The sequence below is a fragment of the Ostrea edulis genome, chromosome 3, assembly GCF_947568905.1.
Source record: "Ostrea edulis chromosome 3, xbOstEdul1.1, whole genome shotgun sequence".
Classification (NCBI taxonomy): Eukaryota; Metazoa; Mollusca; class Bivalvia; order Ostreida; family Ostreidae; genus Ostrea; species Ostrea edulis.
The window spans coordinates 14,738,718-14,764,541 of record NC_079166.1 but is presented as its reverse complement, the minus strand read 5'-3'; the positions used below and the strand labels follow the sequence as shown (position 1 = coordinate 14,764,541).

General features: G+C 35.1%; 1 protein-coding gene and 1 long non-coding RNA gene across 3 annotated transcripts; one reads left to right on the top strand and one right to left on the bottom strand.

The window, feature by feature from the left end:
• Positions 1 to 1,250: 1,250 nt before the first annotated feature.
• LOC125674140 (periodic tryptophan protein 1 homolog) lies at positions 1,251 to 25,450 on the bottom strand. 2 transcript variants are annotated; one of them, XM_048911216.2, is made up of 15 exons: positions 25,322 to 25,450; positions 21,485 to 21,534; positions 20,595 to 20,761; positions 18,011 to 18,087; positions 14,378 to 14,474; positions 13,701 to 13,808; positions 13,319 to 13,437; positions 12,675 to 12,733; positions 10,437 to 10,533; positions 9,567 to 9,628; positions 9,037 to 9,148; positions 8,843 to 8,933; positions 8,085 to 8,206; positions 6,997 to 7,099; positions 1,251 to 1,670 (listed from the first exon to the last, which is right to left on the bottom strand). In XM_048911216.2, the coding sequence occupies exons 1-15, from the start codon at positions 25,382 to 25,384 to the stop codon at positions 1,459 to 1,461; spliced, it is 1,539 nt and encodes a 512-aa protein (XP_048767173.1). In that variant the 5' UTR covers positions 25,385 to 25,450; the 3' UTR covers positions 1,251 to 1,458. The 2 variants fall into 2 exon arrangements, with proteins under 2 accessions (XP_048767173.1, XP_048767174.1); XM_048911217.2 differs by lacking the exons at positions 21,485 to 21,534; positions 25,322 to 25,450 and adding an exon at positions 21,182 to 21,240.
• On the top strand, positions 24,179 to 24,850 carry LOC125674143 (uncharacterized). Its single transcript, XR_008801783.1, has 2 exons — positions 24,179 to 24,386; positions 24,604 to 24,850. It is a non-coding gene; the product is annotated as an uncharacterized LOC125674143 (long non-coding RNA).
• Positions 25,451 to 25,824: the final 374 nt, after the last annotated feature.

Below are 25,824 nucleotides of genomic sequence, written 5' to 3'. Positions count from 1 at the left end.
AGGATTGCACAATTACTTATATTAACTAGTTTACATTGTGGTCCTGTCTAAGGGTTAAACACATACACTGTACATGATTTGATTGATAGTAGTATCACCAATTTGAAATATTGAGCAGACAATATCTTCCAATGTCAGGAGTGGATTGACCAAGTGACCTAAAAATCAATAGGGGTCATCTACTCCTTATGCTGTACCAGTGTACCAGATTTGGTGTCAATCAAACAAATAATTCTTAAAATATAGAAGACAATATATTACTATGTCCAGTTTGACCATGTAACTTCAAAATCAATAGGCGTCATCTTCTCCTGAAGATGTACCAGTGTACCAAGTTTGAATGTCTGTCAAGCAAAGGGTTCTCTAAACATTGAGAGGTCAGTATGTTCCCATGTCCAGATTGACCATGTGACCTCTAATTCAATATGGGACATCTTCGAAGGTGTACCAAGGTTGACATCTGTCAAGCAAAGGGTTCTCAAGATATTGAGTGGACAGTATATTACTATATCCAGTTTGACTTTTGACCAATTGTGACCTAAAAATCAATAGGGTCATCCTCTCCTGAAAATGTACCAGTGTATCAAGTTTGATGTCTGTCAAGCAAAGTGTTCTCAAGATATTGAGTGGACAGTATATTCCTATGTCCAGTTTGACCTTGGACCATATGACCTCAAAATCTATAGGGGTCATCTTCTCTTGAAGATGTACCTGTGTACCAAGTTTGATGTCTGTCAAGCAAATTAAGGGTCATGTGACCTCAAAATTAAAAGGGGTCATCTACTCCTTGGGATGTACTAGTGTACCAAGTTTGATGTCAGTCAAGTAAAAGGTTCTCAAGATATTTAGCGGACAAGGTCTTCCTATGTCCAGAGTAGATTGACCTTTGACCTGAAAACAATAGGATTCCTCTTCTACTCATAACCAACCCACATATGAAATATCATTATGATCAAGTGAATGTTTCTCAAGATATTGAGCAGACAACAAACGTGGTCTACCGACTGACCGGTGGAAACCAATATGCCCCTCTTCTTTGAAGGGGGCATAAAAATGTTAATTTTTAACTTCAAAGATTTCCAAATGATGTTTCTACCAAAAATGTATCGGTGCATGATGATAAAAATTATAGATGGTGCTTTCATGTAGAAAATGACTGTAGATTTAAAAGTGGACCAATTATTGCCATCACAGAGACCATTATTCTTTGTCTAAACACTTGTGTATGGTTACAATAAACATCTTTCACAGTAAATTTGTTATTTTTATTTCTTTAACATACATTCTAACAAAATTTAAATGACATGGGTACAGAAGCTAATTTCAACCAGTAACATGACTGTATCCATATTTGAAAATCTCAACCAATCAAACCATTAGCATAGCTTTAGCTACCCCCCCCCCCCCCCCCCCCCCCCCCCCCCCCCCCCCCCCCGGAAAGCAGAACACAATAGTAAATTAATTCTGCTTTTGAGATTTCCGTTTCTTCTTTTTCTTCTTTTTGGTTGAGGGGCCTGCTGTGGCCCCTTCCCCTAGCAGAGTTTGAACGTCCTCCTCTTCCTCTTTGTCAATCATCATTCCCTTCATGGCTTCTTCCATCTCCTCCTTCACATCATCATCTCCTTCCATTGTCACACCAACAGGTGCCCTAGATGCAAAATGTTTCCTCACTGAAATATTAAAAAAAATATTTGTATTCCTACTACAACATAATGCCATAAATGTTGGACTTTTCATGGAATATTGAGGAAAAAATTGCACATTTTGAAATCATCTCCTTTATGCAAATGTGGAGTGACTCCGCGAGAAAGATTGATAGTGTTAATCTACATGTATGTATCTTTCAGTAAAAATATTCTTGATCACAAAGTCATCTCGGTTTTTGAAATTAAAAGTAAACCCTTTTCAAATTCAGTAAAAACAACAGGCCCACAGGCCTTATCGGTTACCTTAATATTAGTCAAAAGTATCACTAACTGCAGCACAATGGCTACAAAATCTATAATAATTTTCCTGTTCTGCATATCTAAGCTAAATTCTTAGATTCAGCAGCCGTATAAAACAAGATGTGTTCTTTTAACAAGACGACCACAGGCCTTAGCGGTCACTTGAGTTAAAAGTATCACTAGTCCCAAGGGCTATGAAATCTAGAAAAAAAATTCCTGTTCTGAATATCTTTTAAGCTACATTCTAATGTTCAGCAAAAGTATAAAACAAGATGTGTTCTTAAAATTTAAATGCCTTTGAAAGTCCATATACTGATGAAAGGCTTATTTACATAATATGTGATATTAACACGATTTGACTAATTATGGGCCTGTCCTAGAGTCAAAACCCTATGGTTGCAAAATTCACAATTTTGGTACACCCTTTTCTGTTTTTCCTAAATATGCTTTTCGTTTTAATACAGTATCAGCAAACTTTTGAAACTGTTTCAAATGATAAAGACAATTATCACTGATAATTTTGGTCCCACTCTGGAACGAAAACCCTTACCCCTGCGATCATGAAATTTACACTTTGGTAAAGGACACCTTACTCCATCTAAATAACTATTAATTTCAATTTATATATATGAATAGCATTAAAGAAGATATTATCTAATACGCAAGTTCCGAGTTACCCAAAAGTTATTTCCCTTTGTCAAACTCTTTCGCATTTTATGACTTGTGGTGGGTACACAATGTATACATTATATCGTAGACTGGTATTGTACATAACGATTACATACGATTAATGTAAATTGTAATAAAAACATAACTTTTGTTTATATCAATCACTGGTATGCATATTCTGACCATATCAAGCATAATTTGTTTGAATAAGATCATCAAATTGGCTATTAAATCATTATTCGTTTCCTCTTCTACATAAGTGACCCTTTTATCAAAGAAAGATGGCAATTAACAATATTTGTTCGAGCCATTTTGTTATCCAATATTCATAAACTCACTTAAGTTGCCTTTCCCCTGAGATAGGATGGTCTCAGAAACTCTGGATATCATCTTTTAAGAAATAATACAACGATAGTAATTAGCAAATGTACCCACTGTCATCATATTTTACGTCATAATTTACGGAAGAGTTCGATAATGGGGAATAACTGTTGGGGAACTCGGAACTTCCGTATTGATGCTTTACATATATACACTATATATACCAACTTGGGCCCCATTCTGGAGTCGGAACCTTTAATCCGGGGATCATGACATTTACAATTTTGGTAGAGACCTCCCTGGTCTGCATGACTGTGCATTTAGTTTTTCTTACATATCTGCAGTTTGTAGAGAAAATGATTTTTTAATATTGGTCTACTCAATGTTTGGCAGATACCACCCTACCACTAAGCTAGCTAGGCAACGGGGATGCAAAAGCCCAGATTCTACCATTGTCCCAAAGATACTTCAAATGTATACCACGTCATTTAAAAGAGGAGTACCACCAGCAGTACATAATACGCCCGTGAAAAGCTAATATAGGGTGTTTTTCTTACACCATGATTTGTAGAACTTGGCTTCAGGTAGTATCAGCAATCATCAAGGTGTACGTGACATACTTTCTTTGCAGCGTAAAAACAGACAAATCATGTACTCTCTAGGTAATATTTTCACTTGGCATATGATGTATGTGTACCAAGTTTGATGGTCCTCGCCCCAACAAATCAGTCTGTATCTTGCTACTACAGCTTTGACCTTAAGAAACAAAAGGCATCCTCCACTTGGCATAAAGTGTATGTGTACAAAGTTTGACGGTCCTAGCCCCAACAGTTCAGTTTGTATACTGCCTTCAAGGTTTCCCTACTAAGTGATACTTTGACCTTGAAAAATAATAGGCATCTTCCTCTCATCATGGTAATCAAATGTACCAAGTTGCAATATCTTGGAGCTTGTGGTTTGGTTTGTATCTTGCCTACAAGTTTTGCCAACTAAGTGATACTGCGACTTTGACCTCTAACCTTGAAAAACAATAGGAATCTTGCTCTCATCATGGTGATCAAATGTACCAAGTTGTAAAATCCTGGAGCTTACGGTTCGGTCTGTATCCTGCCCACAAGGTCCAGACGGACGACCATAATATGGGACATAAAAAACAAGAGGCCCACAGGCCTTATCAATCACCTGAATATTAGTTAAAAGTATCACTTCTCTAAAGGGCTACGTTTCCTGTTCTGAATATCTAAGCTAAATTTTAATGTTCAGCAACAGTATAAAACAAGATGTGTTCTTAAAACTTCACTACCCTCAAAAGTGCATACACTGATGAAAGGCTTAACATATAATAGGTGTACATGTATTAACATTAAAAGATATCATGACTAACTTGGACCCATCCTAGAGGCAAAACCCTGGTTCTTCCGTACTAACTCATAAATAATGAGGGCTCTGTGAGCGCGGGGAGATCACTAAAGCACGTGTTAACTGAACGACATTTAATTCATCTACACATGTAAATCAGTTACATCACAATCGACACTGAAGATGTCACATGATACACAAAACTGATATACATGTACAAAGAGGGATAACTCTAATTTCGTAACAGTTGTGAAATTCACCATTATTTGTACATCCTTTTCAGAATCTGCTATTCCTATTAAGTATATGCATTTAGATTTTATACAGTATCAGCAACCTTGCACATAAATACTATATAATTTATAAGTTTGGCCCCACCCTGGGGTCAGAACCCCTACTCCGAGGATCAACAAATTAAAAATCTTGGTAAAAGACTACCTGCTCTTTCTAAATATCTATTTAGTATCAATAACACTAAACAAGATGTTATTTAAGGACAACAGACCCAATTCAAAATTTTGCTCTGCTGCACATAAAGCCGCGTACATCGTTATTTACAATCTCCATGCATTGTGACGTCATTGTAATTGTTTCATCACATTATGAACATGCGAAACTTACGGACTGAACTTGAAACTGTATATTTCTTTCATTATACAAGTAATATATTTTATTTTAATCCATTTTTCATATGAATTCTTCAGTGAAATCAATTTATAGAATTTCCATAACTTCTGTATCTGTGAATCCGTGACTTTAAAAAATCTGTCCGTGATTCTCCTGTCTCTTGTGTGTAATTTCTGGGATTCCGTAATTGTCCGTGTTTTGATAACCTCCTGTGCATATGCCATGAATCAAACTATCATAGGTATGCACAACAACGTAAAAACAATCTAGACTCTTTTGTTATCAAAATTTCACTTTCTGAATATATTTTATATCATGAATATGAATAATTCGTATTAATTGTAATTACTGTATTACTCTATAAACCATTAACAATTTCGGCATGCACCAAAAGCGTATTACTAAAAATTGACAATAACATCTGTTTACAGCCAACCACAGAAAAGAGGATAGAATTTTATTTTGAAATTTTTGGACCATTATTTGAAAAAACACGGAAAAATGACTAAAACCCATGTGGTATTCAGATTGACAATGTATGTTGCACATATTTAGTACAATGAAGATCTTATTAACAATCTTTTATACATTTTAACAGCCATAAAATAAATACATTGATTTTTTTTAACTCAGGTGACCTAAAAATAGCAAATGCTCCATAAAGTGCCCACACTGATGAATGACTTTACATAACATTTGTTATATCAACACTATATGACTATTTCAGACCTAACCTCGAGTCAGAACCCGGAGGTTGAAAAATTCACAATTTTGGTACATCCTTTTCTGCTTTTTCAAAAAATGCATTTAGTTTTTGCATACATGTACATTTATTATCAGCAAAATCAAGGAAGAAATCTTTCAAATGATACAACATTTAATCACTATACTGACCATTTTGACCCAACCCTGGTACCAATATTCGCACACATGCATGGGATCATGAAATTCATAAATTTAGTATTAAAGGACTACCTGTTCCTTCTAAATATCCATTTAGTTTCAATTTAGTATCACTAGTAGTGAATATGTTATTCAAATGTTCTACACATAAACACTATATGCAAAGTTTGGGTCCTGCCTTGGAGTCAGAACCTCGGGGGGGGTGTGCACACATCAGGTGATAAAATGCCTCATTTCTGACATTACAAGAAATGGTAATTGGGTAGTGAGTAGATTTATGGTTTTGTCACCTAAGAATTTAAGAATATACATTGTACATGTACACATGTATTTCAGAACTAAAAGTCTCTAACAATGTTGGAGTATTTGGGATGAGTAATAAAGTGATATCTACACCTAGGGCAATCAATTACCAATTTTTTTTAGGAAAAAACATTCCCTCCCATTTAATGCACACTAACTTTGTACCAAGTTTGATTGAAACTCATCAACCATGTATGAGGGGTTGTGAACATGAGATGTGAAAGATATTTAAATAAATCAATGTCTGACTCATGGCTTTCTATTACTGTGACATTTGAAGGAGTAACATTTTGCTGAGACTCTGTCAGATTAAAATCCACTTTCTTCAAACATACCCACTAAGACAATCACTAAAGTTTCCACTAATCCACCCCAGTAACTGGACAGTGTCATTTAAGTCAGTAATATTGGTAATATTAACCAAGTTCAGGATGGACCAAAAAAGGGTTAAACAAAGAAGAACTTTGGAACACTAAGCAATACAAAATAGATAGTTGGGCAAACACGGACCCCTGGACACACCAGAGGTGGGATCAGGTGCCTAAGATTAGTGAGCATTCCCTGTCGACCTGTCACACCCACCATGAGCCCTATATCCCGATCAGGTAAACAGAGTTATCCGCAGTCAAAATCAGTAAGCCACGAATGGGTTGTATGTGAGAAAAGGATGTGAGAAAACGACTGCTACAGTCACCTTAAAAACAACTAAACTTATAACGTTACTGACAGCACTGGTTTACATTCTGTGAAATTAAGATAAGTTTGACAAGAAATTGTCAGTTTAAGAGCCCTTTCATTTTCTGAACATGAATATGGAGGGCTAGAAAAGAGAGCCAGTCCGGTAACATTTGAAAATAAAGATGAATACCTGTTGCACTTTCCCTAATATCCCAGACTTTGATTTCCTTCTCTCCGCCGATGGCAAACACAAATGGTGCTTCAGGACAAACGTCAGCACAAAACAACTGATTCTACAAAACAAGTGCAGCACGTGTCAGAAATACAAAACAATTGATTCTACAAAACAAATGCAGCACGTGTCAGAAATACAAAACAACTGATTCTACAAAACAAATGCAGCACGTGTCAGAAATACAAAACAACTGATTCTACAAAACAAATGCAGCATGTGTCAGAAATACAGAGCAAGAACTTTTGTTCAACTACAGACGCACATTACACAGTTAATTTCAGTCACAGCTCTGCAGGAGTTAATGATAAATTGTTGAGTCACAAGAAAATTTCCAACAGAAGAAATCTACCAGTACGAACTAACATCTCCTGTTCATATGTTTTACGGTGTGACCATTGAGACGTCGGGCAGAGACCCTTAACATCTTGCAAAATGAATTTAGACATTTCATTTTTGGACTTCTATTCATTTAATGTGAGAAATATAATGAAGTCGATGTAAAATGTATTAAATTGTGACAACACATTTATCTTCGATGTTTTTTTCTTTCAAACCAAACAATTATTTAAATTTTATTCATTTATTATCAATTATCAACAACAATGAATACATATGTGAGAAAACTTGTCTAGTAATCAAAAATGTTTTGGGGTGGGTTTTTTTCGTGCTTTTCAAACAATTTATTTTATTTACAAGTTTTTCAACGACATACTGCAGTGACAGCGAATTTTTGCAGTTCACTTTGGGTAATCACCCATCATTTTTCAGATGATGAAGAGCAAATCAGGTGACTCACATGTGTAATGGTGAGAGTGAGCTTGTTGTATTGCTTTGCGATGCATGCTGCAATCCCTATAACAGTATATGCATGTACCATGAAGCCATGATATACAGCTGACAATTAAAAGTTTGGCTGTGTGATACAGAAAGGTCTGCTCATGAGACTTTTTATACCATGTGATTCCACTCAAATGGATAGGCAGATGTTGGACAGTGACACCAGTATTTTATAATGGACAATGCAAGATCCTTAATGATTTTACCAGTCTGAGATTTCGCTCCAAAACTGTGGAGGGCTTGTTGTTCTGGATATCCCAGACTTTCATCGTCTTGTCTGTGGAGGTGGTAATCAGCAAGCCTGGGACTGACGAACTCTGACAAATCCCTGCAATAAATACAGCAGTAAAATTGTGACACGGTCATTCTTACATGTTTATCACGATTAAAACTACTACACATGTATATAACAAACAAAAGGCTCATACGTCTTAAAGGTCACCTGATATAACACACAAAACCATGCATGTATGGAAGAAATGATGCCTGTTGATAATGCATTGTCTCTGAGTGATTTTTAAAGATTGCATAATTTCTTTTTGATGTTTTTGACCACACCCCTCAGGCGCCAAGGGTTCAGTGAACATAAAATTCACAAATTTTGTATACTTTTCCCTATAGATAGTCCACACCATATTTGATGAAAAATGGTCACGTAGATGTACTTTTAGAGAAGTTTATTATGTTTAAATACTGTACCAATAAACAACCACAAATCACAATAGGTCATCACCTGATTCAGGTGACCTAAAAACACAAAAAATATTAATTTAATATGTTGAATTCTTATTGTCACACATCAACAGGAGCCTCTAAATTACATGTACATATATTTTGAAGTTTAAGCACATAAAAATATTTCACCTCTCCAGAATAATTGGCCGACTGCTAATCTACCAGTGTTACCACACGTCCTGGAGGTATGATGATAAATGTATTGAACACTCAGACTGTGAAAGCCTACCTGTTACACTCTCATCATGTGCAGAAAGTAAGAACACCGGCTTCTGGAGCCTACTGTCCATGTAGAACACATACCCATTGTCTGTTGTGGCCTGCAAAAACCAACGAGATTCAAGTCTTTTCATGGCTGCAAGTTTTTTTTTTTTCAAATTATATAAATTTTCCTAAAGTAACATAATTGCATTTAAAACTCACATAAAAATAGGACTGATTGAATTTATCCCACAGGATATTTTCCACTTCACCATTTAAAGTCCAGGTTTTATAATCTTTACTGGGATTTCTACAGTCATACATATTCACTGTCCTGAAATAAATCGTACAAAACTTGAAATTGTGCATTGCACTGGTTAACAGTTTGTAAACGAAACGTTTTCATTTCAATACAGTAAAATACACATATTACAAGCACACTTATAACAAATTCACGCAGATTGCAAAATGATATTCATTTCCATATGAGAGGAAAATAATGAAAGATGAAGTTTGGTTGATACAAACTGTTTTTCGATGGCCATGGAGGTTTACTATAACAGTGTTTTAACGTACTAAAAACAGATGCAGGTCAGATTACTTTTAATACAGTGCTATTTACATTCCATTAAAGCTTCTCTCTAACGAGATTCAATAGAAAATGTTAAATCATCTGAAGTATTGCCAACCAGGTTAAATTTACCGCTAGTGTACGACATAACTGGATATCTTAAACAGATTATGTGCATTACTTGTCAAAAGATCCAGACAGGAGACAAGATGAATCCGATGGACGCCAGGCCAGACACTGAACCTGAAAAAAAGAAAAGGATTGTAAATATCATGTGTAGGATAGAGTTATCCAGCAGTCTGGATTACAGTTTTATGTGTAGAATAGTTATCCAGCGATCTGGATTACGTGTAGGATAGTTATCCAGTGATCTGGATTATGTGTAGGATAGAGTTATCCAGCAGTCTGGATTATGTGTAGAATAGAGTTATCCAGCAGTCTGGATTATGTGTAGGATAGAGTTATCCAGCAATCTGGATTATGTGTAGGATACAGTTATTCAGCAGTCCAGATTATGGTTCATCTGAGAAGTTACTGAATACAGTCAATCATCCATCTACTGAAAAGTTTTGTCCAGAATAAGGCGATTCTGAAGTCACACACTCTCCAACAACTTCACTTATACATGTAGCTCTAGAACATTTCATACAGTAGTTAAATAAAACAAGGGATTCACCACTACACATTTACATTTCCAATGTTTTTACCTTCCATATCTTTACCAATTAAATCATAATCATTTCCTCATGAATGTGTATGAATCTTGATCAATACAGTAGGATTATTTTAACAGCTGAGAACATTCTGACAGCAATGAAAGCAAAATGTAAGTATAGAAAAATAAATTTCATTTTTGAAAAATACACGCCGGCATGAACAGCGACACTTTACACCAGCATATGTTTCATGAAGAGCTAAAACGCTTCAGGAAGTGTTCTGGTGTAAAGCGCTGCAGTCCACGCACTCATGTATCTTCAAAAATGAAATCTAATTCTTATTTGAAGCATGTCTGTGAAAAATCTGCACTTTAAGTCTATACTGCCACACATACCTTGTCATCATGTTGCATGATGGTCGTCACCGGCTTTCCCTCCGATAAGTCCCACAGTTTTATCGTACAATCAGCTGACGCACTTCCAAGAACATTTCTAGTGAGAGAAATAATATTCAATACACCTCACAATCATGTATGCAAACTGAGCTAAACCACACACATGTATAACCAAACTGAGCTAACCCACACACATGTATAACCAAACTGAGCTAACCCACACACATGTATAACCAAACTGAGCTAACCCACACACATGTATAACCAAACTGAGCTAAACCACACACATGTATAACCAAACTGAGCTAAACCACACACATGTATAACCAAACTGAGCTAACCCACACACATGTATAACCAAACTGAGCTAACCCATACACATGTATAACCAAACTGAGCTAACCCACACACATGTATAACCAAACTGAGCTAACCCACACACATGTATAACCAAACTGAGCTAACCCACACACATGTATAACCAAACTGAGCTAACCCATACACATGTATAACCAAACATAACCACTGTACAGTTTTCACACTTTGGGGTTGTTTTTTTTTCAACATTTAGAAATTTTGATTTTTGAACCTATTGTGCATATCAACATCTGACCACTTACTGCATGTATAGATAAAACTAAAAGCTACTGTAAATAATTCCTTACATTTCAGTGAATTACCACATGAATCCAAAAGAAACAAGAGGTACTGTGAGCAATGCTCAATAAGAATAACCCCCCTCTCCTCCCCCGTTTAAACCCATCTCCCAAAGGGTGTTGTTAATAGGTATAAATTACCTCTTTCCTGAGTGTAAAAAAGAAAGGGCATGACAAAACCTTGGGTAGTCCTTCCTCTCGGGAGAAATGGATAAGAGATCATTACTGATAACATCTCCAATAATAAATACACTCATTACTAGTGTTGAAAAATCGGAAAAATTTCATAATCGATCATAATCGGAAGAACTCTATCAATCAATGATTGATATAATCGGTATTTACATGTAGTTAATAAATGTTTATTATTTTGGGGTTATTTCTATTTAGTTTTATGGATATGTGCAGCATACACTAGTGGTGTTCCAATCATCGATTATAATCGAAAATCAGTCAATTGTTGGCAAATTCTAAGCGCTCGATTATGAAAATTTTATTCCAATTAATCGGTTTTTAGATTTTGTTTTCTCAAGGACTGTAGGATTTGAAGAATATTCCTGCCGTGACCTATTTATTAACCTAAAAGTTTTGTTTATTGTAATGGCATGAAAGCGAAAGTACTCAAACCCGGGAAAATGGTATTGACTTTAATAAATGTAATTAAAGGATATTAAGATAGTAAATGAATAAGAAATACAAACAGAAAATATTCATTTACACTCTCTCAGCATAGAAACAACAAATATAAACATAGAAAATATTTATTTACACTTTTTCAGTAAGGCTGAAGCGATTCACCGAAATATTGATACTGTTAAATATAAACGCTCGATTTAATGTTTGATTCATTGTCTCGATTTTCGATTCGATACGTTTATAACAAACGGGTTCAGTAAAACACATCAGGCTTGGCCTGTACTTATTCTTACCTGCATGGGGAACAAATTGCGTCAAATAATGATCAGACTGTTGTTTTCCTTGAGGTTGACGAAAAGAAAAACAAACTTTATCAGTTTAAACTAGAGCCAACAGGTATCTTGCCGTTTGGCAGTTTGGAAACATTTTGCTTTCAAAATTATGATTTTGTGAATTTTAGTAATTCATTTTTTCTTCAATTGATGTTATTGTTGTTTCTTCTGTAAATTGTATTGAATTGAAAGTATTGAATCGTGACATAAGTATTGCAATATGTATCGTATCGTGAAGGGGTGTATCGTTTCAGCCCTATTTTTCAGTAGTTAAATGACTTGTATTATAGAATTTCTCTATGTCCGATTATAATTGATAATTCCATTAGTTAGGTACAGTAAACCAATCATCGAATATGAAATTCTCACTGATTTCCATCACTAGCATACACACTTGCTGGTATCACTGAATTCCCACTTTTCGGATTAGATATTAATTAGTGTACAGGCGACAATCAATTATGAAAAATGGAATCGATAATCGGAATCGAAGAGCCAAAAACGATCGACAATCAATTGTCGGCGACCATCGTTTCATCACTACTCATTACTGATATCATACCTAACATCTCCAATAATAAATACACTCATTGCTGATATCATCAATACCATACCTAACATCAGCATTCCAAGCTAAATCAAGAACAGCATCTGTGTGACCATCAGTTTTTTTCTGTCAAAGAAGACAAAAAAGATTCATAAGTCATAATTGTCTCTATACAACTTAATTGAGGAAAAATGTCTTGTTTTTTATTATTATGGAGATATGAAAGCAATTCCTACCTTTCTGACTTCATCAATGCCAAAATCCCTGTATACCTTTCTCTTGGCTTTCTCAACTTTCCTGACCTCATCCCAATATACCTTTCTCTTGGCCTTCTCAACTTTCCTGACCTCATCCCAATATACCTTTCTCTTCACCTTCTCATCCTGGCATTCCAACCTACCTTTTCCTTTTTTGATCTTATCGTTTCTAGCATTCCAACCTCTAGTTACTTTTTGTTTTTTTTTTCTAAAATTGGCCTTTCTAAGTGCTAACATCCCTATACTTAAACTTACCTTTTTCTTCATTCTAATCAAAACTGGGTCTTTTATGCTCCATGATATTGATATGTTGCTATCTAAGTGAGCAGATCAGAGGATCTAATTTTAATTAGATTGGGGGTTTTTTCTTTTCATTTCTAGCATTCTAACCTTTATTTTTTTTTTTTTTTTTTTTTTGCAACTTGGCCTTTTAAGTGATTTCATCTCTATTTACCTTTTTCTTTTTTGACTTGGCCTTAGTTCCCAACACTACGACAGGTTCTAAGGAATCTACCACATCTAAGTCCCAGATTTCTATTTCAGGTTCCATCGTCCCCACCGCTACAAAACTTCCTGAAAAAAGTTCAAGATTCTCAACTCAAACATTTGTTTTGATAAATGGATGGGTTGGTTTTTTTTCCTTCTTCATAGCCTGATCTAACAAAGTCGTTAACTCAGTACAATAAATCTTCTTTGTAACAACATTGTGTAAAACATAACTATGTAAACCAAACAATGTTGCAAATACATTTCTTTCCTCAACATGTTAAATCAAGATATAATTAATATGCTTTTCTTAAGGGATGTTTTGTTTATATTTCCCAGTACAGTTATACCTGGTTTGTCTTCTCCAACATCATAATTCAGCCACTCCACGACCAAAGGAAAAGATGACAATAAAATATCATGGTGGACGTACAAATTCCCAAGATCTTCATTATATACTGTTGAGTAAAAACGAATATCTACTTTAAAAATCTGCTTGCAGTTGCACAAGTTATTTTTTTTTAATTTTACCTGTGAGACTGTAAAATATCATTGTCCTGATTGTCGGGCAGTGCTATTTGTCTACCCTGGGGAGTATCTGAAAATTCTTGAGAAGTAAGAAGGGAAAGGGGGTGATCCTTCAGTACACAGGTTCAATCATCAGATCAAGCCACATCAATTATATCGCTTGGGTGCGAATTTATTATTAAAGAGTACTCTTTAATAGTAAGAGTACTCTTTAATAGTTAATTCGAACCCAAGCGATATAATTGCCTCTGGTTCAAGCTTGTTTCAACTTTTTCAACTACCAATCACCAATGTTACAAAAAAGTAGGGGGAGGGAACCAGCCAATGAATAAAACTTTACATGTAAAAATAACAAACTTTTCATGAAATAATAACTCAAAAAACATATTGTTTAAAAAAAGGGGGGTGGGGGGGTTACATCCCTACATGTAAATGTAAAAAGGCAAGTGTACAAATAAATACTGCAATAGAGTTTAAAATTGTGGAAAACCAGCCTTACCATACACTTCTAAACAGCAGAAATCTTTCTCTGCTTTCCCTACCACTATCAGGTTATCTGTGGCTTTGATTTCAAAATCTTCATCATCGCTATCTCCCTACAATAATATAATATTGTAAAATTCATCATCATTAATTCCCCTCAGCATTGGAAAACCCCATCATCACTAACTCCCTATAATATTGTAAAATCCCATCATCACTAACTCCCTATCATATTGTAATATTCCATCATTACTAATTCCCTACAATGATATATCCCATCATCACTAACTCCCTATAATATGGTAATATCCCATCATCACTAACTCCCTATAATATTGTAAAATGCCATGCCATCATCACTAACTCCCTATAATATTGTAATATCCCATCATAATTAACTCCCTATAATATTGTAATATATCCCATCATCACTAACTCCCTATAATATTGTAACATCCCATCATCACTAACTTCCTACAATATTGTAATATCCCATCATCACTAACTTCCTACAATATTGTAATATCCCATCATCACTAACTCCCTACAATATTGTAATATCCCATCATCACTAACTCCCTATAATATTGTAACATCCCATCATCACTAACTCCCTACAATATTGTAATATCCCATCATCACTAACTCCCTACAATATTGTAATATCCCATCATCACTAACTCCCTACAATATTGTAATATCCCATCATCACTAACTCCCTACAATATTGTAATATTCCATCATCACTAATTCCCTACAATATTGTAATATCCCATCATCACTAACTCCCTATAATATTGTAATATCCCATCATCACTAACTCCCTATAATATTGTAATACTCCCTATAATGATATAATAGTGTAAAAATCCTCATCAACATATTCATATCCATTGATAAAGTAAATATTTCTTTCTAGTAAGTTGACAAACCCATCCAGTTTGCTGTCTACCTAAACTTTTAAACACTTTATTTCTAAGTAAATTTTTTTTTCTGACTAGTATTTTTCTGTAGGCACAAATAAATTTTAAGAACCAGGGTAAAGTCACACACCACTGAATGTTCCATATCACCTATCTTTTATACTTCTAATCTAACATCAGTGTAGTGGTACAATTTAATAAATACTAACATTAGTTACAATCAGAATAAATGCCTATTCATGGACCCTTGTACACTTGTTACAAGAAACAAGATGTGTTTGTAAAACACTGATACCCCCGGATTACAACAGAGTGGAACCGTAAGACGTAGTAGGGTTTTTTATTATTTCCAAAAACTAAATCCCGTGGGGATCCAGGTTAGAATAGGTCCTCAGTACCCCCTTGCTTGTCGTAGAAGGCGACTAAATGGGGCGGTCCTTCGGATGAGACCGCAAAATCTGAGGTCCCGTGTCACAGCAGGTTTGGCATGATAAAGATCCCTCCCTGCTCAAAGGCCACAAGCACACAAATCCTTTATTTTAGCTTGTATTGAAAATAATAGTGATATACAAAACATCATTTTATTTCTGAAGTATTATGTCTATACTGCAAGATGCACTAAGAAACCTTTAAACTTGCCTGCTGCAATATCACAAATGAAATTATTTTATGAAACACACAAATATATAGCATATAAGAATGGTGAAAAGAAAAAATTTGATACTCAATGGAACAGATGGAACTTAACATTTACTTAAAACATGCCTCTCTCTTTTTCTCTCTTTCTCACTATCTCTCTCCATGCACATAATGATAATTATATATGACTTGTTGTATTCATGTACTTTATTATGTGTACAAAAACCAATAATAATAATAATAATAAAAAGTCCACAAGTGCCGAGCATAGGCCAAAATTTTGCAGCCCTTCACCGGCAGTGGTGACGTCTCTATATGAGTGAAATATTCTCGAGAGGGATGATAAACAATATTCAATCAATCAATCAATGGTCATTGTCGAGGTCACAAGGTCAACAAAGGCCGGGAGTAACCTAGAAAAATTTACACCCCTACAGCAACTAAGCATATATGGCAAGAGGGCAGGGCTTAGCAGTGTTATCAGAATAAGCAGAGTCTGATGCTTGACTCTACACGTGCTCTGTAGCAGATGATATTTTGAACAGGGAGACTGGCATGATTTATCAAAATAAACTAAAGTTTTCACGCATTTTTCTACCACTCTGCTTGATCTGTGAGGCACTGAAAGGATATGTTTTTACTTTAACAAAACTTCACCCTAAGAACTACAAAATGAATTCATCATTGTTTTATCCATGTCTTTTAAAACATGTAGTTTTTTTATAATATACACAAATATTGGTATATTTGATATACTAATACTTATGATTTTCCTCTTGGTACCTTTCAATTATGAGAAGAATTTGGGGGGAAATTGTAGCTGTGCAATGGAGGACATGTGCATTGAAGGATTATTAAGAAACACTTTGTCCATTATGATATTTGGAGACCTACTATCTGTGATTGTCTCTTTTGACATTTTAATGTCCACACGTAAGAGTCCAGATTGAGAGTAATTTTTTAGAGTGATGGTTGAACAATTGGACATATTTGTCATCATTGATGAGAGACAATGGGAGTTACACAACTGGCCTAGGAGATTGTTGCTTAATCAGACAAATACCATGCTTGATATTTTTCGAGAAAAGGTACCAGCAATCCTGCAAAACTCTGAAACAGCGATCAGACTGAACAGTCCTGATGAGTTATTTTTATAAAGTTTAACCAATTTTTTTTAAAGGAATGTGATTATATATAATTAAAAATTAAAATCAGGATTTACCAATGATTATGAGTAAGTACTTTTTTTCCATGTTGTACAGTAATTTGAATACATGTTTCCTCTGGTGCAATCCCTCTTATCTAGAACTAGACAAGCATGCTTGTGCAATATGTGAGTCAACATCCGGTGTAAACAATAACAAAAGATAATCACACCCACAAACTGCCAATCTCTAGTTTGAAATACAAATTTAGCCCTGCTTCAGATTTTTGAGGCCAAAATTAAAACTTCATGAGAATTTATATCTAAAATAGATATGGCCAAAATATGCACAGTTATGAGGGGAATAAGCATACCCATTTTAAAATTTCAGTACAACAGCTTAATCTTTATTTTTGCAAAATAAGTGCTGCAATCTGAATGTGACCAGCAAATTCATATATTCCACCATTTTCACCGATTGGCTGCTTTTATACCCAACTGCTGGCCTTTAATGTGAAAATAGTACCTCTTATGATTTGAAAGATGGGGCCTGTATTCGAATTTATTTTCTAAAAGTTGGACAAAGGTCAATGCAAAGGTCACCAGGTCAAAGATTTTGGTGTCAATGGAAAGGTCTTGTTGCAAGGTATACACATACCAAATATGAAAGGTTTTTAATTACCTTTTATGGCGTAAATGATATGACCAAGATGAAAGTTTTTTGCTATAGACAGATGGGCCAAAAACTATATGCCCCCGATTCTTTAATTCCAAGGGCATATAAATAATTTTCTGTAATACTAGATTTAACAGAACATGCATACTACAACAGTACTGAAAATTATCAATGACTGGTTGTGATTAGTTAATGCCAGGCAAACTTAATAAGTACATTGGATGGGCAATATCAATTTTCATCTTTTATCCATTAGAACTTCCATACCTCATCTTTTAGAGTTACATATGGATCTTCTGCATTTGATGCGTAGTAAGTCAGATCACCAATGCCCTTCAGCACATCTATAATGTCAAAATAGTTATCAATGAGTATGTATATTTGTGATGAATGTGCAACGAATGTCTTAAAGCGGACAAAATCAGAATTATTTTTATCACCAGCACACAATATTGACAAACTTGTAAATTGCAGCAACCATGTCAGTACTAATGGCTCTCAATATTTTATAAAAATGGATCCAATAACAACACCCATTCCACAAAATAAGCTCTTTCTTCCCAAAATGGAGGCAAGCTCTTCCTAATAACCCCAATGAGCATAATGAAGTCGATGAATTTTCTATGCATGATCAAACCTAGGATGACAAAGTGGTTGCTATAATTATTTGGAGAAATTTGAATATTTGGCACATTTATCAAACAGAATGTTTGAAATATTTCTTGTTTGGTGCACACATGTATCAGTTTTCAAAGTTAGTAAATGTAGGACCATACTGAATCATATGTAACATAAAAGCAACATTAATGCTTAAAATCCATTCATCTATGTTTGTTGTTAAATCTTGGCTACTAGCCCTGTCTAATAATATCTTGTCAAGCACCACTAAAAAGGTTACTTAATATCTGGTATCATTTAAATAATGTTTATTCGGTATATGATACATACAAACATACATACATACCAAGGATAACCCATGAAAGCTCTAAAGCTTATTTCTATTGGGGTCCTTTGATGCACAGATGTTTGCGCCAGGGGGTCATTTACCCTTAGTCATTAAAATCAATCAACTCTTCCCGTTACCTACTAGTGTTATATATATCTTGGAGAAGAGTAGTTTACAACTTCTCTCTTATAAATGCATTTCCCATTCAGTTTTCTTTTGATTTGTTGATATAATTCTGATCAATAACTTTGATTTTGGTACATGTATATAAATAAACAAATAGCTACACTGTAATTCAATCCACATAAGAGAAAACGATTTAAAATTTGACGTGTAATTACTTTGCTGAAAATTTGTTGGTGTGGAAACATTTACCATCAACAAATTGATCCAGCCCTGTATAAACAAACGATTATGTGCAAGCATGGAGTCGACTTCACTACATTCTCGCTTTAGTAGACCATTCATCTAAATGTACTTCAATACATCAGATATCTCAATATAAAGTGCAAGTCATTTCAAATTAACCAATGTTTTGAATTAAAGAATACAAGGCTGAGTGGTTGGGAATTAATCTTCATTTGAAACCCTACTTCTATACTGGTTATAAAGTGGAGTATTCTGCACATGTATTGTCATTCCTTATTTAAAACCCTACAGTCCCGTGTGGATCCAGGTTAGAATAGGTCCTCAGTAACCCTTACTTGTCGTAAGAGGCGCCTACATGTAAATGGGACGGTCCTTTGGATGAGACCGTTAAAACCGAGGTCCCGTGTCACAGCAAGTGTGGCATGATATAGATCCCTCCCTGTTCAATGGCCATAAGCGCTGAGCATAGGCATAAATTTTGCAGCCCTTCACCGGCAGTGGTGACGTCTCCACATGAGTGAAATATTTTCGAGAGGGACGTTAAACAAGATTAAATCAATCAATCAAACCCAATCAAACCCTACATCTGAATAAAAAGTGAAAGGTTGAGAACAAAACTTTCTTGATTGGGGAAACAAACACTATGTGATTTAATGGGATGATTGTTGTCAAGTACGTAGTGGAACAATTGCAGAGGGACAACAAATGCTTTTGGGATGAAATGAGAATAAGTGTTTTTTTTTCAGCAATTGTATTTGATCTATTTCAGGTTTCAGCAAATATTATTTCAGAAAGAGAGCTGGAGTTAATTAATATCAATAGCTTTTCAAAATAATTTTGACATTAGATGATCACAATATAAAAGGGGGAGGAAACTGTGATTACAATCTATAGGATTTTAGACTGTTTGGAGTTTGAACAGGTGTATCTAATAGTTACTAAAATGTATAGAGAAATAGGTGTAGATTCCTTATTTTATATATTCTAGACCTAGAATGGAACAGGAATGGGGCGACTGAATGACATGTGGTGTACTAGAATGGAACAGGAATGGGACGACTGAATGATGTGTGGTGTACTAGAATGGAACAGGAATGGGACGACTGAATGATGTGTGGTGTACTAGGATGGAACAGGAATGGGACGACTGAATGACATGTGGTGTACTAGGATGGAACAGGAATGGGACGACTGAATGACATGTGGTGTACTAGGATGGAACAGGAATGGGCGACTGAATGACATGTGGTGTACTAGGATGGAACAGGAATGGGCGACTGAATGACATGTGGTGTACTAGGATGGAACAGGAATGGGGCGACTGAATGACATGTGGTGTACTAGAATGGGACAGGAATGGGGCGACTGAATGACATGTGGTGTACTAGGATTCTCCGGTGTCTGCTTCAATACTTGACTTGGTTATCACTAATGAGTAGAATCAATTCTTTATGTACAATACCAATGTTTGACTACAAGACACTAAAGAAAACGAACAAAAAGCAATATAAATCAAGACTCTTTTCACCAGCTTACCATTTTCATCTTCATCATCATAGTCTGCCAGACCATATTTTGCTTCAATGTCAGCTTCATCATCGACCATTTTACGTTTAGAAGCACCGTGTTTGTCATCTTCACTAATTTCCTCCTCCTCCATATCCTCTCCATCATCATCTTCATCATCAACAAGGTCAATTTTACTAATGATGAAAAATACTTAAGTTTCCAAATGAATATGCAATATCAAACAAGTTTTCAATATATTGAAGTTTTCTGAATCATCCACTTAAAAACCAATAACTTGAACTGAAATGTGCAGATTGTTTGTAACTACACGTCCAACTTCTTGTATTTATCATACAATATACAGAATGCCTTTCAGCAATAACCAATATCTTCATTAGAATCACGTTGGCTTTAGTGCAAAATAAAATCACTTAAAATTTGAATAAAAACTACAGTGTCTCACAAAAGTACCAATTGTTTCACTGAAGTGTTGTGCACTTTCTATATTTTTCCTAAGTTAATAAAAACCCACAATATGTAACAAACTGACAAATGGATAACACATCAAATATCATCATGAGAGTAGATGTGACCATTAATAGTATTAAACTTACTCTTTTGTGTCTTCTATGACTCGTTTTAATTCATCTTCACTCAGTTTAACTTCTTGTATTTATCATACGATATACAGAATGCCTTTCAGCAATAACCAATATCTTCATTAGAATCACGTTGGCTTTAGTGCAAAATAAAATCACTTAAAATTTGAATAAAAACTGCAGTGTCTCACAAAAGTACCAAGTGCACTTTCTATATTTTTCCTAAGTTAATTAATAAAAACCCACAAACTGACAAATGGACAACACATCAAATATCATCATGAGAGTAGATGTGACCATTAACAGTATTAAACTTACTCTTTTGTGTCTTCTATAACTCGTTTTAATTCATCTTCACTCAGTTTAACCTTTAAGTATAAAGCAAAATCTCAAAATGAAGTATCTGCAACAAATAATGAAATACATAAATATCTATCAGACAGGTAGAGCAGTGTACTTCATGTTTAAGAAAAAGTTTTGAGCTTTTGTTTTTCCACAATCAGAGATATTGTGTAATTAGTTTTCTAAATTCATTTTCAACATCTCAAACTAAAATCATATACAGACATGTGATATTCCATGTACAAGTTTCACACTTTTTGGGCCCATCTCACACTCTGTTGCCCACTAGGTAATATGCCATTAGTTGTACCTGGATACATTCAATCATCGTAATTACCCAAGTATAATAAAGGGATTCATGGCACATTTAATAAATAGTGTGTCTTTATTTGGAAACTCCTTGCTGTTTTTTCCATACTGCTTAGTGCACAGAGAGAATTGTAATCTCAAACATAATATTTCTACTGTACATCCAAACAAGAAATGTTTATGTTTTTGTTTTGTCCAGTAGCTCACAGATATATAACAGTGAATAATCAAACAATTTTTATAGATACATGTCTTTTTTCCTTCATAACAACAACAAACATCACTGTTTTTTTTATAGAACACATAATGCATTGTACTCTCCTACTGATTCGTACCGAATGCATATTTAAATGATTCTAACAATTAAAATTACTGGTTTCCAGAGAAGAATACTATTGATACAATAAAATAATCTTCCCCCAAAAAGTTTATGAATTCAAAAAATAAAATACCTCATATTTTTAATTGATTCGACACTGATTAAAAAGTTCAAAACGTGCTATTATGAAAATGAATGGTAATTAAATGTTATTAATAGTCATTTTACGTATCATGTGTATGTGTGCACGGAAAAATTTGGAGTGTAAATTTGAATACTTTAATTTTGAGGGTTGAGAAATGCATGAAAAATCGCCCCATAAACCTTTAATGTAAAAATGCATGAAGGTAAACTTTAAAATTAATACAGATTTGCAAGATATTCTAGACTTCTTATCACATAGCTTTGATCCTACCATATTGAAACTTTAAATTTCTGCTGAAAATCCACAGCAAAAGTAGTAATATTGTCCAATCATTTTGCACCTTTTGAACTTGAGTCATTCTGTGCTGAACAACCACAATATGGTTCACTCGTTTGAACTCAGAGGCTAATAGCTGGTGAAAATGAATCTGATCTACTGAAAATGACTATCAACAATCATTCAAATATTGTGAGGATGACCACAAGTAGCTATATTTTAATTAGTAATTCTAAGTTGGACTGCAATGGATGATGGATGCATAAAATCCAACTTAATGAAGGAAAATTGCATGGAGAAAATGGTGTAGGGTTAACAACAACGGACCTAATTCTCGGAAGTTGGACTTATTTTTCAAAGTTTCTGTGACGTCAGGTAAACGATTTATGTATTTCAAAACAGAACAATATTCTGACTTTCAACTGGGAAAACTTTTTATGCATTGTGATAATGCCGAAGTTCTGAGAGTTTGAAGCGAGCAAACAAGAATTTTTGGTTGCTTTGTTAGCTCCCTTCTCACTATTATACTATTTATACCAGTTTGTTCAGATTGTGTCAAAACCCTGTGGTAGGTAGCTTTTAAGAAATTATCTTCCTCTTGTATATTTGTTAAATAATGAGGAGCTGTATTTTATTCGAAACGAGGCCAACAAACAACAGATGATTATTGAAAGAGAAATTCGTCAAAATCTGTCACAAAATTGATAGAAATCTTGCCCTAGGATCCCTAATCCAAGATTCCTCTGACTCTTACCCCTGCTTTTATATTGTGACATGTGCAGGGGAGAGTCAGAGTGGACTCAATATTGAAAAGTGGGAATTCAGCGACACCAGCTGGTGTTGCTGCTTTACCTACCTCTTACAATTTTATTTCGCGAATCAATTTTCCAAGACATGAGGATTAAGGTATCGGAAGATTATTCTACAAATAGATCATGATTAATACGATTCTATCGCCGTTTAAATGGCCCTGACATGGAATTTTGTGTGTTTATGTGCTGACGTCATGCGCATAGAAATCGAATGCAAGGCGGTGACCTAATTCAAGTGATGCTTCATTTGTCGGTGTTAGGGCCGTTTAAACGGCGATAGCATCGTATTAATCATGATCTATTTGTTTAACAATCTTCCGATAACTGAATTCTCGCGTCTTGGAAGATAGATTCGCCAAATAAAGTTGTAAGAGGTAGGTAAAGCAGCTACACCATCTGGTGTCCCTGAATTCCCACTTTTCAAAATGGAGTCCGCTGTGACTATCTCCTGTACATGTCACGATATAAAAACGGGGGTAAGAGTCGATCAGAGCAATCTTGGATTACAAGATCCCCTAAATCCCAGGGCTCGCGCTGCCCATCGCATTTGTCGCATTTTGCGATTTTTCAGAAAAAAATGCGACAGAAATTCCGGAAATGCGACACGGACATTTCGTATTTTAGTATTCGCGCGCCATTTTGAATTTCAGCTGTTGGCATCCAAACAGCCTCAGGGCTGTTTTACCTGTGCAGAATGTGGATACCCTGTCTCATGGGAACAATAAGACTTAGGGGTGTCTTGTTTATTTAGCAGTTTACACAAAACAAAGGGTTGGTCCTCTATGTGCAGGTAGGTGTGAATGAATGAACTTTGCGCGTGCCAGTTGCCTACATATCGTAAATATAGAGATACCCCCGAGTCATTACTGGGGAGCTACCTGTTTTGTACTGGATGGAATAAAAAGCGTGTGATTGTGCACACAAGCTAGTCAATGGAAGATACTTCCGTGTTATTAAAAATATATAAAATTTAATTTGTCGGTTCATCACAGTACAAAAGCGATTTCATCTAGAAAGGTAAACTAGAATGTTCAGCAATATTTTCTAATCCATTTGACGTTAGTATAGTGTATAAATAGAGGAATGTTGGGAAATTGCACTATTCTTTAGGTCTTTGGTTTGATCTATTTAGAAAATGGCCATGAGGAAACGCAAAACAGTAGGTTCTTCTGAAATTGCTATCCTGTCATCTTTTGACTTCACATCATCTTAAGCCATTTAAAATTTGTTTCAGACTTCATGAAGTCCCTTCTCCTCTACATGATGAGATTCACCAAAGGACCACTTTGTCATTCTGGATTTGAAGATGAAAACAGGATTCTTCAGTGAAAATGTGATGTGAAACTATGATCATGTGTTATATATTACAGTAATTAATTTTCAGTAACTTTGCCATCAGTGACTTTTTCTAGACTGCAAATTTAATGAGTAATATATGTCATTTACACTACTAAAATGATTAATAAACATTTAGAAACTCATTTCTTGTCTTTATTTAATATAGCCAGTTTATATGCTATGAAATACTCCTATTTTTTTCTGGTATGAAATAGAATTGAGTCAACGTAGCCAAAAACAATATTTAGAAATCAAACCATGATTGTGCTGCAATGTCATCAGACTGACTAAAAAGCAATCTGCTGAAATACAATCGATTTTCACAATATCCTAATAATTATAGTGATTTGTGATAAAAGCTAAACAAAGCTATGTTGTATACATTGTGTAAGAATAATCAGAGATATGATATGTTGTAAATGCCTCTTGAATAATATACATGAAATATAGATCTACAGTAAACGTGTATGAGTCGATGCACGCGAGCCAGGTTGCGACACAAAATTTTGGTCCAGTGTGAGCCCTGAATCCCATCCCTAAATCCCCGAATAAGTACGATCTGAATTAATCACATGTCTGCATTTACACAATTTACATTTCAAATGCAATCTTACTTTATCAGGAATAGCCTTGGCTACTCCGCGCTGAACCCATTTTAAGCACGGTATAATGTTCATTTCTGACTCGGAGCTGAGTTCTCTCTCTCAAAACGCGTGTTTCAATTAGGAAGTTGATAACGCGAATTAAAATTACATAAAAGTACGGAAAGTCAAATTCCGGGATATTAAATGATAGCCGTTTCGGTCCTGAGTGAAGATTAATGGTTCACCCAGTAAATATCAGACCCTCTACATTATCGAAATGAAATAGAGAACCAGTCATATTCAAATAATAAAGCTAACATAATATTTTGTTTACAGTGCTCCACGGGTGCGTAGAATTACCAGGGGCGGATCCAGGAATTGCGGGGGAGGGGGGGGCACGTTCATGGGGTAGGGGGTCTGGGAGCCGCCTTGAGGCCCCCAGTGGATCCAGGGAAAAGCCCTGGTGGGGGCCAAGGGGCGAAGCTCCTGGATTTTACAGATTTCATGGGGCTTGAAATATGTCTCCTAAGTAG